Here is a 27,224-nt window from a genome sequence, read left to right on the forward strand (position 1 = left end):
TAAAAAAGGGAGCCTTTCTGTGACGGTTGTCTGATAACTCAACGACCCCACTGCACACACACTCCAGCAGCCCCCAGCAACTCAGTAGGTTTACTTGAGGTGATAAAACGTAATTACACTCAATCGCCCTTCAGCGCCTTATTTACATAGGAATGCAGCAGTCGTCTTTTGAAATAAAGCCACTAGTTATATACCGGGTGAACTAGCTTTCGTGCGCGCCTACTTGTCCGCCCTTTTCAAATACGTACATTTGTAATAATTTGATGGCAGTTGTTTTTAATTAATTCAATATTGGATGGAATTCGAGTTGTTTTACCCTTTTTTGCTTTACCGATAACAATACTGCATTAAGTGCAGGTACCGGCGGGGACATTATTAGGGTGTTACTTCCAGTAATTCCTCTTTTTATGAGATTACAGGCATCTAAACGTTTTATAGATTATCCATAAAAAATGTCTACGCGAGCTCAGGTTATTAGATTGATGGGTTGGAGGACAGTGGTGCTTTAGTGCTTATAATTAAGGCTCTATTTTTGCGCCATTAAATTTTTATAAGGGTTACTTTAATTTACAATTTATTTTTTAAAGCGTTGTGGATTTTCCTGCAAACCACAATAACAACCACCCAATAGCAAAAAACTGTCGCTGGCTTCTGCAGGAAAGTCACATGATAAAGGGGCTTCCTCCTTCCTTAATTCGTAGCATCAAGGAGTTCGGATTTTGTGCTCTAAAAAGCCGGTTTCAGATTTTGAAACATGTTAATGCTAACTTTGTTGTGATTTATTTCTTAATCTTATATTTTTATTGCAAGTCATATTTACATAGTACTTTTAGCTGCATTTCCCCCAGTTAATACAGGTATTAATACTAAATCACTGGGATCATGCTGCAATCCTAAACTTCGCAGTAAAACTAAATCCTTTGCTTTTAGTTCCTCGTCCTCTGACTTCCTGCTCTACGCACCTGGAATACGGGGTATCCGGAGCCAACAGACTACAACTGGAAAGATCAGAGTTGTAGAAGCGTGAGCGTGCTTGTCTGAGACTGAGATCGCAATTCGAACTATTCGGTTATTTGGGGTTATCGGTTTTATTTTGCTGCTGAACGTGCATGTGTTTATTCAGCCTGTGCTGCTCATACACTGGCACAGTGACCATGCCTAAACCAATATCGGTAATCAAACGTAGTACTGATAAGTAGTTGCTAAAACTCGCATCCACACGCTAGAGAAACAATGCTGTCTGTTCCGTCTGCATGTCCCGCCAATACGTGTCCCCTTGCAGCAGGGACAGCAGCATCCCCTTTATGATTTGCAGCTTTAGTTTAATGAGGAACAGCAGCAAACACGCTGCTAAACACAACGGACTTTTAAAATATATGCATATATTTGCATCAAAGTAATTTACTTTTACACGCACGCCTGGATGCGTTTGTTACAACGAGGGGTATTTCTGCAGATTATAGAAGGAAAACCCGGGACGTCCCGAACAATACCACCAAAGCTTTAAAAAAAACGTTTTTGGTGCAACGGCATTTTTTTTGTCTGGATTTATATATATATATTCTTTTGGCGCGTTTCGATTCCCGCCACGTCGAGTCTAGCCGGAGCCCATTCTGTTCTCCTTTTTCCCTTTATTTGTACGTATGATTGACGTGCATGTTGAAGAAGGCGCCTGTCGCTGATTGGCCGCAGCAGGTCCAGGGGGCGGAGCAAAGATCTGTGTATCCGCAATAGCCTCTCCCTTTTACTACGGGTATATTAGTCTGTTGCCACCGGATTTCAAACAGTAGTGAAAGCCGGTTGTCGTGGTGGTTACAGCACGGCTGCAACGCATTATCATTATTGTTATTATTATTACTATTTATTTTGGGTTGCTTTCTAATTTATATTTTTTTTGCTGCCTTTGGATTTTTGTACTTGAATTTCCACTGGACTTTTTTTGTTTTGGTGGAGATTATAAAAAAGCGAATCAAGGACGGCTCCTCCTCGCTTTGATGAAAAGGGATATCTTGTGCATTTGTTCCCGCAACGTGGACCCCTGAGCCCAGTCGCTTCACACGCGAGCAAGGAGAAAAGACCCCCCGACGTGCGGCTACTCGTGATATTTCTTGAACCGAAGACCCTGCTGGAATTTAAGTAATGCTGCTGTCCAAGTTGAACACCTTTGCTCACATCTCCACCGTGGATATGCCGGCGAAAATCCAGCTACAACAAGGTTAGCAAATTAAAGTACGGATATCCATTTTCTCAAGCCTGAGGATGCCGACTTCATGCGTGGTCAGAGTGTAACTCGGCGTCACTCTAAGCAAAAGCGGGACGACCACGAACCGGCATATAACACAACTGCAACACTAAAATCCAAATCAAAGGATTTAAATCCATGTTTTGTGTTTTATTTTAACAGTGAAGGAACGAGAGCCGTTCGAGAAAGTGTACCAGGTCGGCTCAGTGTTGGGAAGCGGCGGTTTCGGGACTGTCTATGCTGGTCTAAGGATTGCTGACGGAGCGCCGGTAGGTTTTTAAATTATGCATTAGGTTTTTTCACATTAAAGATAATATTGTACGTATTTTTGCATATATGCGTCCAAGGTTTCTAATTATAATAAAAAATAACCCGGGAATACATCTTTGAAATAGAGTATTAAACCGAGATACTAATAGACTGAATTCTTATTTACAGGTTGCTATCAAGCATGTGGCGAAGGACCGGGTGTCCGAATGGGGTGAACTGGTAAGGAGAAAATGTTTTTTTAACCGGAATATGAGTATTTCACATTTTATAAATATGTCTGGAAAATATAACTATAACTAAAACTGTCGTTTTGTGTCCTTTTTGCAGCCAAATGGTTCCCGGGTGCCCATGGAAGTTTTGCTGTTGAAAAAGGTGGGAACCGGTTTTCGGGGTGTCATCAAGATGTTGGACTGGTACGAACGGCCGGACAGTTTTATTATCGTCATGGAGCGACCCGAGCACGTCAAGGACCTCTTTGACTTCATCACCGAAAAGGGAGCCCTGCCCGAGGAGCTGGCGAGGAACTTTTTCCGGCAGGTTTTGGAAGCGGTCCGGCACTGCAACAACTGCGGCGTCGTGCACCGCGACATCAAGGACGAGAATATCCTCATCGACCTGCGGACCGGCGAGATGAAGCTGATCGATTTCGGGTCGGGGGCGCTCCTGAAGGACACCGTCTACACCGATTTCGACGGTAAGCAGCTGGGTTTCACCTTTCAGAATTATTTTGTTCAAAAAGCCCGACTCGATGGGGATGCCGTGGCTGCCGTGTGCCCGCGAAGCTAAGACCGTAACAGTAGACAGTCATTTTATTTTTTTCTCTTTTTGGGCTAGTTTATGGGTTGCGAATGGTTCCGAGGCTGTTTTTATTGCGATCTTGAAGTGTAGCATCTCACGAGAGAGCCGGGGTTTGTTTATATTTTACGAGGCGAGGAAACCCTGTGACCGTTCACGCTGCGCGGCCGTTGTCAGTACTGCCGCTGGGGGGCGCTGTCCCGTTGCCATGGCGCAGTGTTTATGTCGGAGTTTCAGGCCGGGTGGCTTATGCTTGGGTATCGGGTCATGGGGACGCGTTGCCGGTCTGTTTTCAAAACAAAAGACCCAGCTCCACCCCGCCCACCTACCCACCCCACCCTTAAAAAACCCCGAGTGGGGTTTTTTGTTTCTTTGTTTTTAGAATCAAATGCTTAGCTTTTTGACGCTACGTTTCCCGTTGGACAGTGGTTAGGGGATTAATGATTCATTAACGAAATACCGCACAAACACTGTGGGATAGAATTCCCCGCTTAATACCTGTTAATTCCGAAATTGGAGTGTTTTGAAATCGGAGATCTTAGTGAGGTATCAGGCGCCCGGCTTCGGTGTCGAGGAGGGGGTTTAAGGTTTCTTTTTTTACCGGGTGATTGGCAGTGCGACTGAACAAGACACTGCCTGAACCGGGGACAACAGCACTGTCTTGTATGTGCGCAAATCTTCATTTTTTCTGCGTGTATGTTTGTAAAAAAATAAAAGACGTTGGAATTACTTTCTCTTCAATCAGAACCTGCGTTTTAGATGTATTCAGAGGTTGTACTTCAACGTCTCTGTTGCCCCGTTTTAAAATACGTCACGACCGAGCCTTCACAAACGAAACAGAAAAGCCTTTGTTTATTTTGACTGGTCTAGCCGCCCTCCGAAGAGCGCCAAGTTTCCTGTATGAGAGTGCTGGCTGGTTGGCTGCGGCCGTTGCTCGGCTGTGTTTTGGTTGTAGCGCCACCGCTCGGAGGGAAGCGGCGCCTTTTACAACTCAAAGTTTGTAAACAACGTCACATGGCAACCCGGTCTCCCACACGCTCTCGAGCTCGGGACTCCGCCAACCCGCTTCCGCCGGAGCGCGCGCGGGGTTTGTGTTTGCGGCGGCTGTGTTATCTGGCTCGCAGCTATGAACAGATCCGGCTTATGCATTTCAACTGAAGTTTTAATGACTGTTCTGTCTTTTTTTTTTAAATAGGTACTCGAGTGTACAGTCCTCCAGAATGGATCAAGTACCACAGATACCACGGCAGATCAGCGACGGTGTGGTCGTTGGGGGTCTTGCTGTACGACATGGTCTGTGGGGACATTCCCTTTGAACAGGACGAAGAGATCTTGAGGGCACAGGTGCTCTTCAGGAGGAGAATCTCAGCAGGTGAGCCCCTTTTTATTGAACACACAGGTCTTCAGCCTCGCTTTAGGTCAAATGCTAGAAAAAGATAACCATTCGATATCGCACCAGAATTTTTTTAAAAAAAAGTTTTAGGCTATAGAGGGGTGTTGGGGGGAAAATTCTAGAAAGTTATAATTTTGACAGTGTGCTGGCAAGTGAGTAACGCCGTCGTGTGCCCTCTCTCTTGTGCCCCTGCAGAATGTCAGCAGCTCATCAAGCTGTGCCTGTCTCTGCGGCCCTCGGAGCGCCCGTCCTTTGAGGATATCATCAACCACCCGTGGATGCAGGGCGCCTCCGTGCCCGCGGACTCCACCGAGATCAGACTGCACAGCCTGACCCACGAGCCCACGTCCTTCACTGCCAGCGATTAACCAATAATCACAGTTTTGACAAAACAAAAGAGACTCTACTATTTAGTAATAGGCGGCATATTTATATAATACTGTAGTCAAAGACGTGGCGGGGAGGAAGACGCTTGCCGGAACCGAGCAAGTTTGGACGGTGCTGGGGGAGGCCTTAGGAGCCGAGGGGAAACACCTGCCCGCCCCCTGCTCACCTGTACGGGAGGACCATTCGCGAGAGAACCGACCACCCGCGCCTCTGTCGACACGGTGAGGAGGGGAGGCCACCCGGCCGCCCCCCTCCCTCGTTCCTCCTCAACCAGACTGATCTTTTTTTGAGTCTATGCACCGCATAGCTGTTTACTACGGCTGCTTTCGGATTCCAGAGCGCCGCGGCGGGCTCTGGGCGTCGATCCTTACTGTACCACAAGGGCATACATCCGATGAAGTTAAAACCACAAAGGACCAGGGACTGTTCCGGTAGTACTGTAACCCACCTGACCACCTACTAATAGCCACAGCTACTACAGAACGAACATGCACTTCAGCGCAGTGCGTGTGGGGGGGGGGAAGATAGAGAAGCCTGACATTGAAAACAAATCATTAAAGAGTGCCTTCTATGCGAGTTCGATCGTCAAGGACTGTGAAAAATACTTGAAATTGTTATACCGCTTTGTTCCTTAACTGGACTTTTTTGCTTCCGTCTCTTGCTCATTTGGCAGGCCCCCCGTTGTCTGGGTGTCTGCACCCCTCTGTACTCCCATTATCAATCGCAACCGGGTGACCTCATCAACCTCTGTGCAAACTCCAAGCTGACAAGACTGACCTCAGTTTACTCTCCTTTTCACATTTCTAGCCTCATCTGATCGCCCTGAAGCCATGGCACGCTGGGACAAAGTCATAAATGCACAAGCAATGCAACCACAATAACAAAAAACTACACTTTTTTTTTTGTTTGTAAATTTCTGTATATATGTACATTTATTTTGGCTTTCAATTCCACTATGGAGCAGTTGTATAAAGTTTTTTTTATTTATTTGTGTGATTTTTTTTTTTCCAACAGGATTTGTGGGATTATTTATTTATTTATGCAGAAGATTGTCTTCTGCACACGTTTTCATTCCACAATGAATTTGAAGGGCCCACAGATTGTTTTTAATATTTTTTTTTACCATATTTATGGTTTGAAATGTAAAATTCAGTTTGTTTTTGAACAATTTGACTTTATGTGCGCATGTAAATACCTTTCCGGGCACTGGTTTTCAATGCATGGTGTACTGAATGTGTACTGAACAGGTAAAAGAGAAACAGTTCGGTTTTGTTTACCTAATTAATATCTTTTTTAAAAATGTCTGCCGTGCATTTGTATGGGTCGAAAGTATCCCGATGAGTTTTTTCTTTTTTTTTGTACATATTTGTCTTTACACTAGCAGTTGCATGAATGCAGCTTGGATTTTTTTGTCCTTTGAATTAGAATTGTAAATTATACTAGAATAAAAATTATTTTTATACAATTTCAATAAATATTTTTTTTGGCCTTACCTTTTTGACTCCTCTCTCATTTGATTGCGATCTTGTAGTTTCTTGTGTTTTATGTACTATTAATACTGAATTATGATTAAACTTTATGGAAAGATAAAATCACAAGTTGAGACCAACTTGTCACCCTGCACTGATGCTTAAATTTGCCAGAAGTGATGGAAGTTGTTAATTCACCAGTATAAAAATATATTGAGCTTTTTTGCATTGCTGGTATACAGAGTGTGGCCTTTAATTAAACTAATTGGCAACCTTAAGCCACACAACATAACTCAAATTAAAACACAAGCTCTGTAATCAGCTTAGGTAGTTCGTGTCACATGAGTTTGAAAGGCTTTTTGCCAGATCCCTCTCAAGGGCTCATGGTGAACATTAATGCAATTTATTATGTAAGCAAGTTTTGAACTGAAAATGGTTAATCACATAACTGAAAATAGCTCAAAATAACAAAGGAATGTAATCCAACCTCTAAAAATTTAGTTCAAACAGTCAATTTACTTTAGTCTGAAGTCCTAATGGAAATAAAGCCACAATAGAGAAGGAAGAAGAAAACCGAACTCGCATACGTAAATGCAGTAAGAACTTTTGTTTCTAGTAAAGCCCATTGTGGCCACTAATCTTCATGGTAATCATCTTTAGGTAGGCAGTATAGTATCGTTTGCTGAAAGAGACCATTTTAATTGAGAAGGGGGAGGAAAGAAAACTAGACAATTACCATATGCTGAAGCGCAGAAGTAGTCTGTAGTGCTACAGACTGAGCTGATGTCTCTCTTTAAATCCAGTTATCAAAACTTTGATTATGCTCTTATCTGCTTATCTGGATAAACATGTACAAGTTTAATCAAAGAAGATTAAAGTACTGGAGGCACGGGCTTTGTTGGCGTAATCCTCATGTCTCTAACAACTGGGTGCACTGCTTCTTACCTGCAGTTGTCACAAAGGGTCTCTTGTGTATTAATCATCGGTGTGCTCAAAGCAGGAGGACTTCCTGCACCAGCATCAAACAGAATTCAGTCATATCCAGGGCCTAAAAATGTGATCAGGTTCTTAAGTAACAGCTATCGAGGTCACAGTTAATGGCACCCACGGTGAACCGTGTTCTCGACTCCGTATTTGCTAAGCACGTTGAACAATGTCACCATTTCGTCCACAGCATGCGTTCTGCTCAAACCCTTCAGGACAGGGTGGAGGATTTCGGAACGGAGCTTCGGGGGCCTCCCCAGTGGCTCAGCAGGTAAGCGCTCATGCCGAAACATCGCAATTTCAAGCTTGGGACACGCCATGAGTTACCCGTGACCAGAATTTCCCAAACGGCGGTCCACAGTTGGCTCAGCTTTCTCTGGGGTAAAGAGGATATGAGTCAAAAAAACTCTGCTCTGAGCAAAACAGTGACCCTTGGTCCTTTATATTTGCAGAGATGTCAGTAAGGTACACATCTCTCATCAGTATCGGACTTCCTATATACCTCTATGGAGCCTGCAGGAGGTCAGATGAATGACTAGATGGGTGGGCGTGTCGTAGGTCAGAGAAGAGTGTGGAAGTATTCCAGTGTACAGAGTAGAGATCTGGGGTGGCCCTGCTACTCAGCAGCTACTGAGTAGAGCTGGAGCAGGTGCGATTTCAGACCTATCCACAAGCTGACATCTTGATCTGGGTACCGGTGCACAAAGAGAATGCAAGAGGAGACGCTGAGATTGAAGAAGGGGGTTGGATGAGGACACAGGCAGCTCCGTGCGGGGTCAGAGTAGAGGGTCTTAGATAAAGCAGAAGTGGCTCTGCCATTTCCCATCTGTGACGCATCTATTCAGCTTGTTGGTAGAGCGGGGAAATGAAACCGAGAGGAGCTTTGTTATTCAAGATCAGAAGGTGATTGACTGATTGAGGCCTGTGCAGGATCCACCCTGCTCACGAATTTGTCATGATGTGCCATGAAAACCTCCGACTCCCACCACGTCCACTTACAGGCTTTACTGTGAATTGGGAAAGGGACGTGCTATACCACTGATCCTTAAAGTGGGGGATCTACTGTATATCACACCAATATAGATGCCCAGGTGCAAAGCCCTCCTCGTGGTGCTACAAGAGCCTGGCTATGGCTCCTGCCCCAGTGCAAAGAGGAAGAGTAATGCAGGACAGAGCTCAGGTCCTCTTCTTGTCCATCCAACAGATCCTAAGTTGTTCTGGTGAGCACTTCAAGCAAACAATATCCTATTAGGTTTAGACATCAAGGCTCCTTGTATTTTCTCTTTCCATAGAACCACAAACTAAACCCTTAGTTTTTTTTCCCTTCCATGTGGAGCATTTGCTTCTAGTGGTTATGGACATGCTGGTTCTTACTGCTGCCACCCAAACTCTTTGCTTGTCTGGGGTGTCGGTGGACTTGTCTCCTCCTGGCTGTTTCGCTTCTATTCAATCCTCCTCCCGCAATCTCCTGCAGTCCAGGACACACAAAGCAGCCGGGGGGGCTGACCGGACTAAAGTCTCTGTAATCCTCTTCTTCAGACTATTACAGGCAGGAGCGCCTGCATCGGACAGGTAAAAAAAAAACAAAAACTGGCGCTTGTTTCTTGTCTGCTTTTGCTTTCTACACTAACACCACAGAGAACCATGGCTGCACCTCTAGAGTCACTTTCAACTCAACCTTGCATGAAAGGATGTCTGTTGGGTAACGTTTGACGGTTTAAACTGGAATTCCATTGTACTCTAGAGCAACCTTTTTTGTCAGCTGAACCTCTTCAACCTAAATTATTTGCCTCAAGTGCCCCCTTGAGATTTTAACTAAATCAAAACTTTCAATAAATGAAGATAAATGCTACAGCAACCGTCTTAACATGTTTCTTTTCACTTTGTGAAATATTAATATTGTAGTAAAGCATGATAAAGAACATATAATATTTACTATTTAAATTTACTATTTAAATTGACATTGACGTTTCCATCACAATCTCATGAACCCCCTGCAGTACCGTCACAAACCCCGGGTTGGGAACCCCTGCTCTAGAGTGACATTTTTCAATTGCTTTACTCCATGGCTAAACACAGGAACAGGGTTAGGATATCACTGAGGGTATGACCATGTTCAGCTAGTTGAAGTTAATTGAAGGGGTTGCCATTAGTGAGCTAGGCTTACCAGCTCAAGCCCTGGCTCTTCAAAAGGAAAAATAGAACTTCTGGGTCCTGTTCTGAACTGTGGTGGTATTCCTGTGGGTGAAAAACAGCAGCATGGTCGTGAATTTAAGCAAAGGGTCACCTGTATGAAAACAGAACAAGTTGTATCTGCCTAACATCGTCACCCTCTCCCTTGCTCCACCTTTTGACCCACAAAGGTGTAGTACACCACATTTCCATCGGGTCAAAGCACTGCTGTATGTTCTTTATCATGCTTTACTACAATTGCAGACTTATATATTGGCACCTTGCATAAAATCAGGTTATTCACCAATTCACTAAGAGTGGCCTCTATCAGTTGTGAAACTATATTTACTCTCAGTGAGGTACCATCTAGATTTTTTTCTTTAAGGTGCCTTGGATTGAAAGGCTTTCTATGAAAGCTTTTAATTATGAGAAAACAATAGGATTTTAAAACTGCTACTAGTCAGAGTTGGGTGTTTTCTAACTAGCAAATAAGTTTGCCATGTATTGCATTTGTGCTACACAAATTGCAATACCAAAATAACAACATGAAATGCTCATCACTACTCATTAAATGCTCCAGTGGCTGACAGACACCATATGGAAACACTTCATATGATAATACTCATCATATGAACTATTAGTATCTGATTACTAACATAATTTTGAAAATGACAATGTTTTAAATACATTTACTGCAGTATTAAACTAGCATTTCATCTCTGTTCCTTTTCACTTCTGAAGATGGAATCTGGGAAATTCTTACAATGAAATGAAATAAGAAGAACCTTATTTAAGAAAATTCTTAGGAAAGATGTAAAGAAAATAAATACTTTGTTTCGGGAGGAACATTTTTAGGAAGTGTACTCCACTGTATATAAAACATGCACTAAAAATACTGGTGAGAGAGAACATGTTAAGTGTTTTGTATACTGTGTAAAGGTGTGTGGTTCTTGTAAAACACGTGGCTGAGGACTGTTATGATAAATACCTGATGTAGCACAGGGAAAGGGCTCAGTACTGAGAAGAGTGCCTTAGATGAGGTTAGGTTGACACATGGCAGTATAGATCTTTTCACAGTTTGACACTTTTCAACAGCAGTCTCAAGTCCATTTCCTAGATGTTTTATTTTTTCAAACTGAGCAGTCAATGAAACACTTAACCTATTTGTTTTTTGGACACGTATAGGATTTTTCTTAAGGTAGAGGTGCCTATTAAACAACAGTAAGACTAGTTAGACACATTACCACATGGCAGTTAATTAAATAAGTAGATTGACTATGAGAGCTCAGGAAGAAGAAGCTGGAGTTGGTGATCGGTTTTTAGGTTTTCTTTTCTGGTATAACTACCAGAATCAGAGGAGAATGTAGAAGGAGAAACAAAATAAGGGAGAGGGCTATCTCTCACTCAACAGTAGGAAAGGGTCACCTTTCTAAACCTGTAGAGCAAGTTATACTGGATCTTCATCTCAACATTCAAGACCATTTACTACTACTAATCTATTACTGACTCTTTTCCCCAAAGTAGCTTATATTTGCACCCATTTATACAGCTGGGTAGCTTACTGTTACAATTCAGGTGAAGCACCATGCCCAACTGTATAACTGCAGTGTCTCACCTGGGATTTGAACCCAGAACCCTCCAGTTATTAATGCAGAACACTGAGACTCTCTGCCTCATTGACTTTGGTTAAAAGCCCCTGATAAAGCTGACAGCACCACTCCCTGACTGGTGCAGTTTATGAGACAGGACTCAGTTGACCAAAAAGATATGCAAATTTTAGTTTCTAGTAATAGGTGTCACGCAGAGGGTAAGATAATCTTTATAGGAGGTGTCTGAATTCGTGGAATTGGAGAAAATACTTAGAATATTATTTGAATACTGTGGCTTTTGGCATTTGAATGGGTTGTTTAACTTTTGGAGTCTTGAGAGCTTTCTTTATTTTATTCATCTTTATCTCATCTTCACCATTCTATAACTAAATGATTGGGTTTTTTTTGCAGTGTGGCTCTGGGATGAGTCAAGTTTTTTATTTGGAATCATTTGCCTCTTGCACTTTTCCTGTTTCTTAGAAGAGCTATGCGGTGATGTTAATAAAACAGTAACAAAACACTTCTATGCAAGGGGAGGGTTTTAAATTCTGTGTTGGCATCATTTCATTTTACTTTAGATTTTTCGTCATTTTTTTCTTTTTTTAATATTGCAAATAATGTAGGTATTGCTCAATTCCTTCAGTTGTTTTTTTTTCTGAACTGGAATGACAGAACATTTTTCTGTCTGGTCCAATGAACACTTATCTCCTTAATGCTGGTAGCAGTAGCTGTATCATTCTAGGACTACTGTATTGTGTTGGAAGATCTGTCTCTTTAAGAAGTCTTCCATCCTTTTCTCCCAATCAGGCCTGGATCCAGTTCACCTGGGTTGTCAGCTGTTTCTACCCCCCACTCCAAGACAGCAGGCCTGACCAGGTAGGAAATCTGTGTTTTATATCCATTGGCCTACAATCAAAAAAGCGTTTGTCATAAATTCAATCTTAACAGAATTTTTTCACCATGTTCACATATAACATTAAATTAAAGAAGAATAGATTTTCCGTGCAAAGTGGGAATTACATTATACATCTACTTTGACTAATAGAATTGTCACATTGAAGAAGTGTTGACAACATCAAATTTGCATTAAGCTCTTTATGGACATAGACTGTGGTGTCTTCAGGTTGATCCCACTTTGTAAATGTTTGCTATGCTGTCCTACACAGAGTGTGCTGTGTGTATGTGTGTGATTAACCTGGGATTCAAACAAGGATGTGCTGGTTGTCCTGATGTACAGACATGGTGGAAATAAACGGAGGTTTTAATTCATGTTCCTCGAAGTCCATTGTCTCGTTCTTTGTGTTACAGAAAATATGAAACTTTCCACATTGAAGATACTTTTTCTTGTCTAAGCCTCTCACAATACAAATAAACAGAACCTTATTAGGCATAAGGCTTGTAGTTTCTACAGCTTGCTTTCACACAACTCCCTTTAAACCAGAATAACTGCATTGTAATTAATTTGAGAGAAGTGTATTCAACACTGCATGTGTTCTAGTCATACAAATCATTACAATCTTAAAATGCTGCAAGCTTAAAGGCAGCAGTTTCAGATGGATGAACTAATAATATCAGCTGATTACTTTTACAATATGATGGTGATAAAAAAACAAAAATCAAAGATGCAGGAAGGTAAATTAGGCTTTTGGAGAAAAAAGATGCCTTGTTTTGCAAGAAATGAGTTATTGTCGTTTAAACTTGGTCAAGATGGAATTCGCTCAAAATCTCTTTAAAGGGGTGTCACATAATTACAACTAAATGTTGACAACTTCAAGCAGTATGAATAAAAAAAACTGTAGTTGTTCAGCATTCCCTAAACACTCTGTGCCAGTGGTATAAATATAGATCGTGAAAACCATGTTAGCGCTGTGATCTCCAGACTCTGCACCAGGGGGTCGTTGGTTCAAATGCTCTGTGACACGCTACTGTTCTGCTCCTGAGCAATGTACTTCAGTTGCACTGCTGCAGTAAATACGCCGTTGTGTAAAACCGGCAATCGTGTGAATGAGAACTTATTCTTAATTGACATTGTAAAATACAGGGATAAAAATCGCACAATAAAGGTTGCATATGAAAGGGGGCCATTCAGCCTCACTAGCTTGATTGCCAGTAGTTAGTTAAAAAAGCCAAGACATCAGCTTTGGCAACACGTGTGGGTAGCATGCTCCAGACCCCCATCAACACTGTGCATAATAAGCCTCCTGTTTTCAGTTTTAAATGCGCTTCCCTATGTGACTGTTGATTCTAAAGATGTTTATTGAGTTCTCCTGTCTTCAGAACTTAGTGCAGGATATGTCATTCAGCTAGGGAGTGTATCTGTTTTCTAAAGCTGCTTCTCTAAACTGATTCCTGAGATATCTTTTCTTCTCCTGATCACAATTGAGCATATTATTCCCTGATTAACATCCACTCAATTTAACTTTTAAGTATATGTCCTACTAAATCCTATAAATTTTAGTACATGGGTGTGCCAATGACAACTAACCATATACTGCTATCTTTGTGTCTCATCCCTTTTGTGCTTTGTGTTGAACTGTGTGCCTACAGCTTCTTGTGCAGGCTGGGATGAGTTTTGTGTGTGCACGTTTGTGAAGCTCTTCATATCGCAAGCCACGGCATAGTTCATCAACAGAGTTTCCCAGTACTAGGTCTCTTATCTCTTTTCGTGTGTTTGAGAAAGGCAATATCCACCTTGGTTCAGGAGTCACATATTCCTGCAGCTAATAGTTTGCAAACTCAGTTTTAAATAAGAGTCAAATTAGGTTGGCAGTTTTGCATGGTTGGTCATTGACTTTCCTTCCATGAATGGATGATTTGAATGTGGAAACATAACAAAAGGCTGTGCGTAAAAATCTAAAACTATCCCTAGTTGCATTTAGATCTCTAATCACAGAATTGGCAAAACAACCGAATAATAGTTCAGAAATAAGAAAATATTGCTTTAATGTTTTCCGGCTTGCTTATAGGCTTCTGACCTCAGAGTGTGAAGGGTGTATTTGTAAAGTCCCTTACCAAAAACTGAATTTAGCTGCGTGTTTTAAATCATGCATTGAACAGTATGGGAACAGCAAGGTGGTTAGCAATACTGTCTCACAGCTGTCAGACAATGGGATTGAACTGCAATGCATTCTGTGTGGAGTTTGCATGTTTTCCTGTGATCATGTGGGTTTTGTCCAGGTGCTCTTGCTTCCTCCCAACCTCAGAGCGTTGTTAGCTAGGTCAATGTATGTCTCTGAATTGTCCCTGTGTGTCTGTGTGCCCTGCAAGTGACTGATCCTTGGTTCTGTCCGAGGTGTGTTTCCTCCTTATCCTTTGTGCATCAGGGTTAGTCTCCTTGTTGCTACAATCCTTATTAGGAATGAAAGATTTTTGATCACCAAGGCTAAAATACCTAGAAATATCTAAGAATCAAGAAATATCTTCTAAATATCTTGAACTACACGAGCAAATACAACCATGTTGTTGGAGTTGTTCATTATTTCTCTTTTCATTAAGAAAAAATGTTTTTCTTTTTATTTCTGAAGGCAGTGGGGGCCCCTCAGGTTGGAGGTCTTGAAGCAAAGGTTGCTGCTGGACTAGTGGGCTGAGCTTCACGCAGCCCCTCTGTGCAATGCTTCAGGCTGCCATCTACGTAACAGGACTACCGTTCTTGTTTTCTTCTCAAATGCAGCTGCCTTAGGGAACCTGGGTTGCCCTACCGGTACAGGTGTGTGCTCAGAGAGCAGGCTGAGCACTGTGGCCTAGACATTATGATTTTGAGTACCAGTCACAGTCACATAGCTGACTGTGACTGGAATTTTTCAAACTCATAATAGAGCTGGGATTAAACCCAGGGTTTTATCAGCACCTGGGAAAGCAGCGACTCTTGAAATTACCCATGTGCCCCTGGGCTGGAAGTGATGTCAATGAGAGATGTGACCAATCAAATCTAACTTTCCTGTAGGATCACATAGAGCTTGCAGTAAAGATGACTAGCAGGTCAGGGCAGGTCATAGCAGCAGGTTTGAAATAATGTTTGTTTGCCGTTTTGCATTTCATACAGACTTTGATGCACAAGGTCTTTCCTAAACAAAAAAGCCACTAGATTTGCCTTTGTGTAGGGATTACTGAGAATCAAATTAGTTTAAAAATGACAAAAATAAAAGTGTTTGCAGTGTAATCTGATTTTGTAATTTGATGTATTATCATTAACAACAACTGTTCAACCCTATTGTTCTACCTATTTCTGTCTGGTTCAATGTTTTGACCTGAAAGACAGCACTTGGTCATAGTTACCTTAACCAGGTCAGGAGCTTGTCTATCATCAGGGCCTTGCCCTGTTACAGGGGAGAGATTGTTAAAATGGCTTTAATAGATTTCAAGTTTGATGAAAGAAATATTCCCTGTGCTTCCCTGTGCTACATCTGCAGGGATCTGTTTAATTAATTTATTGTTCTGAATTTAAGAGTTGACTCTTGCTTTCACTCAAGCCACATATCTACTGTATACAAGTATGGAACTTGTGCTAAAGGAGACAAAACTGTGTCTGATTAAAGGAGAAACAAAATGGAAAGAACTGGTGATACAATGTGAGAGATTGGAAGAAACATGAGGAATAAGATGTCTCTGAGGCCTCGTTTGCGTCGCCGATTAAGATTAATTCATTCTAAAGCAGGACGTTCATCATGCATGCGTGCAATTCAAATAACAGATCAGATTAGAAAATCATGACGCTGTGCTGCATTCGAATCGTAAATTCACTGGATTGTTCAGGGCTTACCTAGACAAAGCAAACTGCTGATCAGATTCCTTTTAATAATGTATACAAAAACGCAGATGACAGCAATCATCCAAATTAAGATTTATTCACTTTAAATACAGAATCATTTCATCCTCTTATTAATACAAGAGCATACTCCTTTATATTTTCAAAAGACTGTGCTAATTAGTCCCTGTTTTTTTTCTCCTTGGAACCCAGTAATGTACTCAGATAATTCAAATCACTTGATAATTGTATTCATTGTGTCATGAGAATATTCCACAATTATTCAAATTAAAGGCCATTAGTGTAGGCTTAGAGGGAGGTGGGGTTGGGGTATTAGAATAAACCTGTGGAATTAACCGTATTACACAGTGGAAGCCAGCTAAATGAAGTGCACCTCTGCACCTTGCAAGACTGACCATATTTGGGCTTGCACAAGGAAAGATACGATAGGTTGTGTCACAACATGCCGGGTTAGTACTTTTACTTAGCTGACAGTTCTCTGTATTACAGAACCCTGGATTTCAAAGTACCTACTGGAACAGCTGCTGAACTGTCCAGTTGTCCAGCAGCACTTCCACACCTTTGTTAGAGTCATCAGTCTTTCTTCAGAATCACCTGTGTCAGGCTCCACACCAACCACAGGGGCAAGTTCCCACATACTGAGGTGTTTGTGTGTGCTGGGTGGGGGTGCTGTCATTTGGCACTGTCCAGTTGTTTCTGGGGTTAGGGCTGTTCATACTGTTTTACACAGAACTAAATTCAAAAGTTCAACCCGGGGAACACATGTGCTAAAGACCATCTCTTTTTGCTTTAGGGTTCCATGGGTTCAAGGGCATTGAGCAAAGCAGCTGAACACACTGATGGCATTTCTCTAGCTAAAAGAATCCAATTTAATAAGTCAGATATTCCTCACTTAAGGCATTTCATGTTAGCAAAGGCTTAGCTGGAGTGTTGTAAAGTATATACTGGAGTGCGCTTCCTTGTCATTCCACTTCCAGGGGTCTTATGGTTATTTGTCTGAATAATTTGATTGAATGGGTCAGCAGCATTCTGCTGGGCTCAGATGGCTGAGTGTACTGAATGAAAAATGTAATACATTGCCAAGAATTTGAAAGGATGCTATAAATTATTGCAGCTTTGCAGTGCATACACCCAAAGCACAGAGTTTCACTGTAGATAGGGATGGCAACACCTTTAGTTAGGCTCTGTTCACCTTATAGACAGCAGTTTAACAGTGTAAACTTGTTAATTATGCACACTGTGTAATTAATTAATGTGCTGATAAAAATTGCATGAAGGGTCTGCTTTCATGTTGTGCCTCTGTAACGTGTCCGTTAGCCAGGCTGATTCATTTCTGCAAGAATCTCTGAACTAGTGGCACAGACAGCTCACCACAGACCTGCTCTACTGTGCAAAATGAGAATGCTGGCAGTCTTGCATTTGGAGCATCTTCAAACTGTTAAAAACCACAGGTGCATTTTGCTTCCCACTGTTAAGGTTTCTCTTTGAACCCTGTTTTTCTGACCAACGTTTTGTTTATTTTACTGACTTGTGCTGAATTTGTGGTGTTCTGAACACAACAAGGGAGCAACCCTTGTTGTACCCTCCTGTAAAAGTTCACAGAAGGGTACAGAAGTGACCGATCAAGATGAAGTAAAGCGCAGAGAGGACGCTGGGCTGAAAGCTATCAAAAGAAACAAGACAGGGACAGAAAGAAATCAGCTGTGGGAACTAAATCGAATGCCGAGGGCTTTAAAAAATATTACAAAGCAAAATAGCAGTAAAGTGTCTTGGATGTAAACTGTGTCTTTCTTAGAAGTTGGGAAGAACTTTTCAATGATTACTGTAAACAGGTGTTCACAAATGAATAATGTGCCACAGGTTAAATGACAATCATGCTCAGTTCTAAATGAGAAGAACCTCACATGGGGTATATTGTTGGCATTCTATACTGTAAAAGCCTATGTGAAGTACTCCTTTAGGATGTTTTGTATCATTAATCATTAAAGAAGGATATATATATAGGGAAACAGTCTGAATTTGTTGATAATTGTGCAATTAATCATTTGTTGAAATAATTTATAAATGGAGTTTGGAACTCCTCAGCCATAGCATAACCTGGACTTTATATAAGGTATTTGAGTAGGAATCTTCATCAGTGTGCATAGGTTGCAAAAGAGAAAGGTTCATTCTTGTTGAAAGCTAATGGAAAGAAACACTACATTGTGGCTGTGAAGCCTTCTCCAGGAGCAAGGGAGAGAGGAAAAGTCACTTATTCCCTCATACCTGAATAAAGCACCACAGCAAAAATGTTTCTTTTCTTTACCTTTCAGCATGGAATGTATCTTTGCCTGCTCTTTTACAAGATTTTATGTTATGCAGACATCTGATATAAATTCACCTTCCCCTGTCTGCTTATCATTAATTGAGACTTTTAAGAGATGTATAGACAGCAGTAGGAGAGCCACGACTTCATAAATAAGTTGAGAAGAAAATCCACAGATTGTTTTGGCTAACTTTCTCCAGCTTCCGTGAAATATTTCTGCAACCAAAGTCCAAGTGCTGTTGAAAACTACAGTACCTAATCGGGGAAAGGGGGGCAGTTTAAAGTGATTACAACAGAAACCAGGGGACACCCTGGATATGCTTACTCTAGATCCCGCCGGTCGAGACATGCCCTTTCTGCACCAAATCATGTTGTTATCAACAGCAAGGCCATCAGCTTTCATTGTGCGTGTAGTAGCCGTGTTTCGGCACGTAAGACGTGTCTTAGGAGCTGTCTGCTGGTACCACAGAACAGGATCACTCTTGACAAAGCATTTCTTTTCCCCACTTATCAGATCAGCCCTGGGCTCTTCACCACACGTTGCTGTCAATATGGGATTCAGCCGCAGGCTAATAAAATACTACTGCATGCTATTAGCATATTGTTTTGACGTTGGTGTGCAAGAGACTGTGCTGCCTGGGTAATATTTGACATGAAGTCCCCAAGGGCACAACATTAACATTATATCCTGTTTTTAAGGGCGGAAGAAAGAAGGAAAATTAAATGCAGAGTTTTCTCTCAATATAGCACTTCCTCCTCTGTGTGTAGATCCTGCTTGGAGCCCCATCTAGTCACTACCTGTGTTTCCCTTCAAACTCTCTGCAGCACCTCTCTGCAGCTTTAAGACAAGGTGTGAATGATTTGGTGTGGTTTGCTTGCTGATTGACCCATGGGACCAAGGCTAGCCGAGGGGACAGTAAACAAAGTCACACACGATCAGATCATGTCTCGCTGCTGGGTGCCGAGGCCCTGTGCCAGCTACACATTGCATCTCTGTGCAGAAATCGCGCATCTTCTGCAGGCACGCGCCAATGGAAAGCTCACGTGTGACACAGCTCCTGAGGGTCAAAAGCTGCTGATCTGTTACTGGCAATCTGAAAGGATTTCCTTTTCTTACTCATGTGCTTACGCTGTACATAAACCCCCACCCCCCAAAAAACACAGGGTTTTTTTGTGCAAAATTTCTTGGCAGTATTTCTGTCCACATTTAAGTTACATATTGAACTTCTCCCCCTGACTGTCTACATTGGAACCTGGGTGTTGCACACAACTTTAACAGGGCCTGCATTTCTTATCATCAAATCATATCATCCTATGGAGAAATGTGCTAACTCACCTGTCTGAACAGGGAGCTATGGGGTTAATTAGGTTTTTAACTAGCATTAATGAACTGGTAATGTATCACTGAAAAAAAAAAACAACATCTTTTCAGTCATTTGTGCGTGACGGGGGTGTGTATGTGGGTTTTGGTACTATGATAAGGCTGTGAATGACAGAGCCAGGCTGCGTCTGGCTGACTGATGGACTGCTTATTGATTAAGGGGGGGATGTAAAAGTGCTTATTATAGTGCTATTTGTGCTGACTCTGTGTCTACACTGAAATTGCAAAGATAGCAAGTTTATTGATTATGTTTAAGATTATTGAGGAAGACTGGGTTGTGCTTTTCAAAATGTTTATGTTGTAGATTTGCAACACTACAGTTCTGGATGTTAATGCTGCATACGTGCTTTAAAACTAGCTTTTAATTCTAAAAGAAAATGTCAGTAACTTGTGCTTAAACATGCTAAGAAACTTGATTACATAATTGAGGCCAAGTGAGGAGAAGTCCTGTTTTTCTTCTGTTTTGCTTAGACACTGTTGAGAAGGCCTTTAACGATTTGATCTCCTTTTTTAAACCAATAACAGTCATAGGCTCTTATTAGATCTATCGTTGTTATTTCTTACTATTTGATTTTAAAGCCAAAGAATGTTTCATGACGGCCTGCTGCTCCTTCTAATGAAAAATTGCATTTAAGGTTTGGTACTGGAAGTTCAATTGTTTGGGTGAACATTATGACTAAATATATGATAGATTGCCCCTGTGTTCACTGTTTTGTTTCCAGTACTATAACCCAAACTGTTGGATGGATTCAAGATCTGACAGTTCTGTAAGAAACCTCCTTTGGAACTGCAGTCCCAGATGCTTTTGTCAGAATTTTAACTGAATTCAACAGAATCTGAAACCATATCTAGATTGTCATGTCCCTTCTATGGACTAAGAGTAAATATAACCTCCTTTGACCTCCACTCCTTTCCTTTTGTCTCCCTTCTGAGGCCAGGAAAAAGAAACAGAAACCAGAGCAGGTGCAGAATATGTGGCAAAACAGGGTTATAGATAGCAAACACATGCTTCAGTAGGCTTTTTGAAAACACTAAAACTGACAACCAAAATTCCGGATGGTAATGTCACACATATTTCATTTTCTGGAATCTCTGAAGGTTTTTCCTTGCTCTTCTGGTTTTGTTCAAGCGAGCGTGACTTTGTTTTAAAAGATATTTCTTCTAAGAGAAATGTGTTTTAGCTAGAGAGGTATAGTGACATGCTGGTTAGAACTGCAGTCTCACAGTGCTTGTTTTCTTTTTTTGTTTTTGGACCGGGGTGCCATCTGTGTGGAATTTGCCATGAGGTCTGGTTTAAACCCATATGATATTATGCCCCGACAGTTCAGAATTCACGATTCTTGGCTACCTTTAGGACCGCCCGCATGCGCATGAGGAGTTTCACACTACCCAGACCCGGTATGGAAGGCTCTTTCAGCCACCATCAACTAATTAGCAATCTGCCCAGTATTTAACCTCGCCACTGCCTTCCTGCTGTGTTATTCAAGCAGACTTGACTCATGTCGCTTGCTCACGCCAAGGATTACTGAAAGCTTGAGAACCAGCTATGCCTGCTCTTCCTGTGTCAGATCCAGCTCAAAGAATATTCCCTTGTGTCTTGATCTTGCCAGTCCTGTTTCTCCCCTTCAACACCAGTGCAGTGGCTGTCCTGTCTCTCTGGATCATCACCTGCTTCTCCATTACTTCTGTCAGCATAACCTTGGTTCCCTTTGTCACCCCACGCCTGCACCTCACTCAGATACCTCTGGCAGGCCTTGGTCATCTCCTTGGCCAAGCAACCCATTTCTTTACCACTGCACCTTGCAGATGGATCCCCCTTTTTTCCCCTCAGCCAGCAGCAGGCCATTCAACACAGTAACACATGATTCATATGTTAATCGCTATCTAAATGTATCTGTGTTGTGATGGGATGGATGTATTGGCGTCTCACCCCTTGTAGTGCTGCACCTGGATGACATACTTTAGGTTGCCTCCTATATGTAAAGCACTTTGGGATGCTTTAGGACTGAATTTGTTATACAGATGCAAGAAATTAATCAATTAGAGTGTAGGAAAATGTAATAGATTTCATTTTTATGTAAAACGAAGATGAGTCAACGTGCAATTTAATTCATTAATAAATACATTAGCAATACTTTTAACAGTGCACTTGTCATCATCCCAAACAGGGCCTGATGGTGATAGCTCTGAGTAATAAAAGAATGCAGGACCTCTGCCCTCAGTGAGCACCGTGCTGAGAGCAATGGGGAATCATGTCACAGGTGAGGAAAGGCAGTTTAAGAAAGAATTTCAAATCACAAGGAATTTGCCTGTGGATTCCTGTAATACCTTTTTTTTGGTGTGGATTGTATTATATCCAGCACCCAGAAAAAAAGTGTGACATTGTGAAAGGATGGAAGAGTCAGCTGAAAGAGTTAAAGCTGCTCATGTAGCTAACTGTATCCTGATACAATGCCAAGGGCTGTAATAAGAGGAAAAGGTACAAGGAGCATAGACATAGTAAGGAAAAAAACTTCAGAAACAGAGATCTGGACCATTGTGGGGAAAGTCTGAAACGTTTTTTCCAATCTGAAACTCTTAACCAATTTAATCTTGGACGAATTAATGTGACATATTATATGAAGCTCCACATGTGGCTCAGATTGAAGAGGTGTGAGTATGGAATATCTGGAAAGTTCATATCGCATATACACAAAGCAAAGAGCAGCTCGGTGATTTCAATAAAAATTAAAGAAATCGCACGCTTGCCGTCAGACTGAAGCTGAATAGAATGAATGCAGGATTTTGGGGATAGCAGGGCAAAAGGGGTCATGAACAAATCTATGAGCCTGCAAATAATGAGAATTTTTTCTTTTTAACGGTTCTATGTTCTTCTTGGAGCTGGGAGAGGAGAGTGAAGCTACAATCTGGTATTCTGTGTCAGAGATGCAACATTGGGTCATCTGTTAATTGTGGGAAATGGTGATTGTCACATACAGTATGGGGCAAAGCATAGTGTCCAGATCTTGAGGGAGGAGGGCCGTGTTTCAGAAGCAGAGAGGAGTGTAAGAGAGCAACAAGAGCGAAGGACTGACATCTGTGTCGAGTAAGGTCCAGTCACCAAGCTATGAGAATGCAACCCTATACAACATTGTGATTGTATGTTATGTAACTTAATGTATGTTTTACACAAAAGACAACTGAAAATAGAGGAGACAAAGAACACTGCAATGGTGCTTATTATTCCAAATACAAGAGTTTTTTTTTTAAATGCAATTAATAGCAGTAGTGAAATGCATCAAAAAAAGCTAACGGAACCCGGGGAAAGGGGCATTTATAACTTTAAACTCCGTAATGGAAACGGCACTTCTCTGTTGGAATCTCTGGTATCACTTACAGACTGGTTTTCTGGTTTTATGCCATCACTGTTGTTCCTTATTTTAAAACCACACATTTCATTAACAGAGAATGTCTCATCTTAAGTACGCAACAAAATATCCTTATCTGAAGGAAAAAATCTTCTAAAGCTTCTATATACCACAGTGTGGTTTTTCAGTTTGTTTGTGCTTTTTATTTTTTTAGATGTTTATTTTTTATTTTTTGATGTGCATGACGGTAATGTGTTATCAATGAGGGAACAGTCGCCAGCGCTAATTCCTGCAATGTTGTTATCAGTGGTAGACATCAGAAAAGATTTCATTTCACTTCTCTTACGGCAAAAGAGCACTCCAGCTTCCCTATAAGGCTTGGAGAAAACAGAACTAAAATGTCCCTCCTGCTTACCAGCAAAGGGAAACTGACATTATGTTGACAAAGGATTTTACAAAGGTTTTACAGCTAATCTAAATTCGCTGCTTGTGTGTTTTATTTTAACTCAAGTGCCCTGATAGCGGCTCTTGCTTTTTCTGCTCTTAATTCTAGAAGCCTGGGACAAAGGGCTTGCAGTAGTTGATGAAGCACCCAGAACACCAAGATAAAACAACTGTAAAACAACAGCAGCCAGCACAAAACAGAGCAGGCACTAACACATCAGTGAGTTCCTCCGAGCATTGTTCATTATGCAGTCTGTGCGGAAATCACATAATTACTGTAAGGCAGCAAAAGTATTGCAAATGTAGTCCAAATATTGAAAATTGTAATTTTTTTTCTAAATATGACAAGGATCTGACTTTGGTATGGTCAAATATGGATCAAGTGTTTTCTATAAATATTTGTGTAGTAGTGATTGATTTTGTGTAACTGAATCAGAAGGATGGTTATATGTAATGTGTGTGTCTAGTAAGAGTGCACCAATGACACACCTCTGCTACACAACAAGGTACTCTGGGACAGGCAAACAACTCCATGCTGTAAAGGAGCGTACTGATTAACGCTGCTGGGAAGCGTGTATGAGTGAGAGGCCGCGCCAAAACGTGTGTCCACGACTGAGGGAACGGGAGCGCGAGTGTAGCAATGTGCAAGTGTGCGTAGGATTGAAGGTTTCGTTGAATAATTTCCAACCTCAAAGGGGCATCCTTAGGGAAATACACTACGAGAGCAGCACTGGAAAATCCCAGCTCCGTGCATTCCTGTACAACCCACTGCAATCTGCCCAGTGCATAATAACCCTTCAGCACTGAGCTTCACTAAATAAATTAGCTATGCTGTGGAGAAAATATATTAGAGCTCTGTCTAAGCTGTACAGGCATTAACATACAGTTGTTATTAATTCAGTACAGTAGTATATAATAATTCCTTTTATTTTTCTAGAGCTTTTCATCCCAAAGGGTTACAAAGAGCTCTGCATGTAAAAGCGAACCTGTTTCATTTTTCACTGAAGGCATTATACACCAGTGATTCCACTGCACAACTGTAAGTAGCCCAGAATGTAAAACTCATGGCATAATTCAGCCAAGACATTTGAGGTAATATTCCTATTCTTATAAGCAAAGAATATAACAGGACCTTGGTTGAGCATATCCCAGGGACTGAGTTGGTCAACATGTTGGGGTCTTGGTTCAGAAAAGCTGCTCAAGAGGGAAGACCAGCACCTGCTGTACCAGAAAATAATATTAGTGATGAAAGCTGTAAATAAAATATTGCAATTATCTGTTTATTGGCTGATTGAAATGGTGGATAATTATATTTGGGAAAGAGGAAGAGTAGCTGCGTTAGGTGCACTGCGGACAGTGGTCTGCCTTCCACGGGACGGGGGAAAGAAGTGCCTTTCTAGGGCAAAGTGAGCTCATTGCAACCAGGAGCGTTGCTGGAATTGATTGGTCTCTGCTGCTCAACACCGAGTTCAGCTGTTTCAGGAAGTGCAAAGTTCAGTTCACAAGCTGAACTGGGTACTCTGAGCTGACAGGACTGGCGGCTGAAGGAGTGGGTGGGGGGGTCACTGAGGATGGAACTCAACTATTCCATGTGTATATGAGGTGCAGATTCTTGTACGTCTTGCACTTTGGCCAGAAGATTCTTGCAGTCCTACTATGAGTGTGTTTGCAGAAATAGATGTACCGGTTACATAATGTTGAATACTTATACTGGCAGTCTTCATAGTGGTAGAGTGTGGATGATCTTACGAAAACACTACCAAGAAGGAAAGAGCCACTGACTGATATGGTAATTTATTGATATTGATACAGTAATGGCAGTAATTATTTTTCATTCAGAAGTAAAATTATTTAATTTGTTTTAATGAATGAATAATTCATTTGTTTTTCCTTCATCCAAAGAATTGTATACAAAATCAAAAAGGTAACAAAGCGAAACTGTTAATACAATTACAGAAGCAAGTTCCCCCAGATTAAAAAATGCAAGGCTCTAAATTTCAGTGTAAAGAACATAACAGGGCACCAAATTTGATAACTAATAAATCGAAAGGTAAAGATTACACAGGTGTGCCTACCCTGGAAGACATTGAGCTTTACAAGAAGCAGGAGAAGGAAAGAAACAACAATTACACAACCAGCAGACACAGAGAGGAGTGTATGAGAGGGAGGGTAAAGAGAAAAGAAAGGTCTTGAGAGAGACAGGGAAGAGTGAGGGAACATAATAAAATAAAAAAGAGACTAGGCAGCCCTCATTACCATGTACTGGCTAGTCCTAGATTTATGCATGCCTCTCATCTTGTTTACTTCTGAAAGCTGTTGTCAGTCTTTCTGGCTATGAAGGAAATTCACACTCCACTGCACAGAGGTCATGGTTCCTCAGGCGTGAAGAAAAATTCCAGTGAACTGTATCCCTTTGTTTTTCTTGTCATCAAGTGGATATTAAGTCTTTACACGAGTCAATGGTCTGAGTGTGTCTTTCCATTCTAAGTAGGATTTCAGCGTTGGTATCAACTAGGACTTTAGGTTAGCTTCATCCGAACACTCCCATCAAGAGTCTGGGATCTTCAGAACCATGGAAGGTGCTGCAGTTCGACAGGAGTTTTATTTTCCAGGCTGCTGAGTGTCTAAACCAATAATGGAGCACACCTGGACATAGGCTGAGCTCTATGATCCAAACATTATGGGTTGGAGTGCCAGCAGGATTCCTTAAGGAAAAATGCACAGTTGGCTGAACAGTGCTGAGGACAAAGTTGGAATTAATTGACCTGGGCTCTCTTGGCTCACAGTGACACGGTGACCCCTACAACCCCCTTGCAGTAGGCAAGGGACCAGCTGGGGCTGAAGGGAGCCGAACCTCCTGTATGGGGCTCTGTCTCCTGGGGCATGTTCAAACTCGAAGGTGGGCGGGTTGAGTCTGCCTACACTTCATCATTCTCCCCTGTGAGTGCCTGCAAGGAACACAGTCAAAAAAAAAACCTGATGATTTCCAGATTGGGTAGGAATGTGCCAAAATATAATAAGAATTTCATTTTCTTCTCTGTTTTGAATGTTAATTTTACAGCCCATATGAAATGTTTTAAGAAAAGGACAAGAAAGCACTTAGCCAGAGGACAGTCAGCAACATCCAGACTTACACCGGCCACACACCACCTAGGCAACAGCACCCTAGAGATCAGTTAGCGAGCATTTGCTGTGACTTCTTTCCTGCACCACACGTCCATGGCATTTTGTTTACTTGTTGTTTTTTAAAGGTATTATTAATTAGATAACAGATGCTGTTCATGGGCTTCCTGATTTAAATTCCTCCCAGCTTGTTGGTTTGTGTTTGAAGCTCAGTGGTTTTACAGATGCTTAGCGATCCTTGTCAGCTACCAGTATTATTCAGTCTTTAGGAAACGCTTGTTTTAGTATTTCTTACTTTTTTAGCATGTGCATATTTTTATGAACTATTCTTTCTGCAGGGACTGACAGCTGCATTAGGTCATTATTTCACTTCCAGAGCCCCTGACCACTGTCTCATCCATCCATTTTCTAACCATTTTATCCAATACAGAGTCACGGGGCGTGCCAGCCTATCACAGGGCACACAGACAAAGACACTCACATCCGGGCCAATTTTCCCAGAAGCCAGTTAACTTACCAGTATGTTTTTGAAATGTGGGAGGAAAGCAGAGCACCTAG

The 27,224-nt window shown here is 41.6% G+C and overlaps 1 protein-coding gene and 1 long non-coding RNA gene across 2 annotated transcripts in view; both read left to right on the forward strand.

Annotated features, from left to right (window-relative positions):
• The first annotated feature begins 1,777 nt into the window (after positions 1–1,777).
• On the forward strand, positions 1,778–6,579 carry pim1 (Pim-1 proto-oncogene, serine/threonine kinase). The gene is made up of 6 exons (XM_006628495.3): positions 1,778–2,215; positions 2,405–2,511; positions 2,681–2,731; positions 2,840–3,206; positions 4,503–4,679; positions 4,896–6,579. Exons 1-6 carry the CDS (start codon positions 2,140–2,142, stop codon positions 5,066–5,068), a joined length of 951 nt encoding a protein of 316 aa, XP_006628558.2. The 5' UTR covers positions 1,778–2,139; the 3' UTR covers positions 5,069–6,579.
• A 1,152-nt stretch (positions 6,580–7,731) lies between these two features.
• The window catches only part of LOC138239150 (uncharacterized), a 251,060-nt gene continuing 231,567 nt past the window's right edge, over positions 7,732–27,224 (forward strand). Inside the window, exons 1-2 of the long non-coding RNA XR_011189575.1 lie at positions 7,732–7,811; positions 12,109–12,177. This is a non-coding gene — a long non-coding RNA (uncharacterized lncRNA). The remainder of the gene's footprint in view (positions 7,812–12,108; positions 12,178–27,224) is intronic.

This window comes from Lepisosteus oculatus, chromosome 5 (assembly GCF_040954835.1).
Source record: "Lepisosteus oculatus isolate fLepOcu1 chromosome 5, fLepOcu1.hap2, whole genome shotgun sequence".
NCBI classification, from domain to species: domain Eukaryota; kingdom Metazoa; phylum Chordata; class Actinopteri; order Semionotiformes; family Lepisosteidae; genus Lepisosteus; species Lepisosteus oculatus.

What these genes read in the sequence shown, in the direction of transcription:
- pim1 (XM_006628495.3), top strand. Translation starts at nt 2,140, where the DNA reads ATGCTGCTGTCCAAGTTGAACACCTTTGCTCACATCTCCACCGTGGAT. An exon ending in GGATTGCTGACGGAGCGCCG is followed by an intron (nt 2,512 to 2,680) that starts GTAGGTTTTTAA and finishes TCTTATTTACAG; the next exon opens with GTTGCTATCAAGCATGTGGC. An exon ending in CAGGAGGAGAATCTCAGCAG is followed by an intron (nt 4,680 to 4,895) that starts GTGAGCCCCTTT and finishes GTGCCCCTGCAG; the next exon opens with AATGTCAGCAGCTCATCAAG.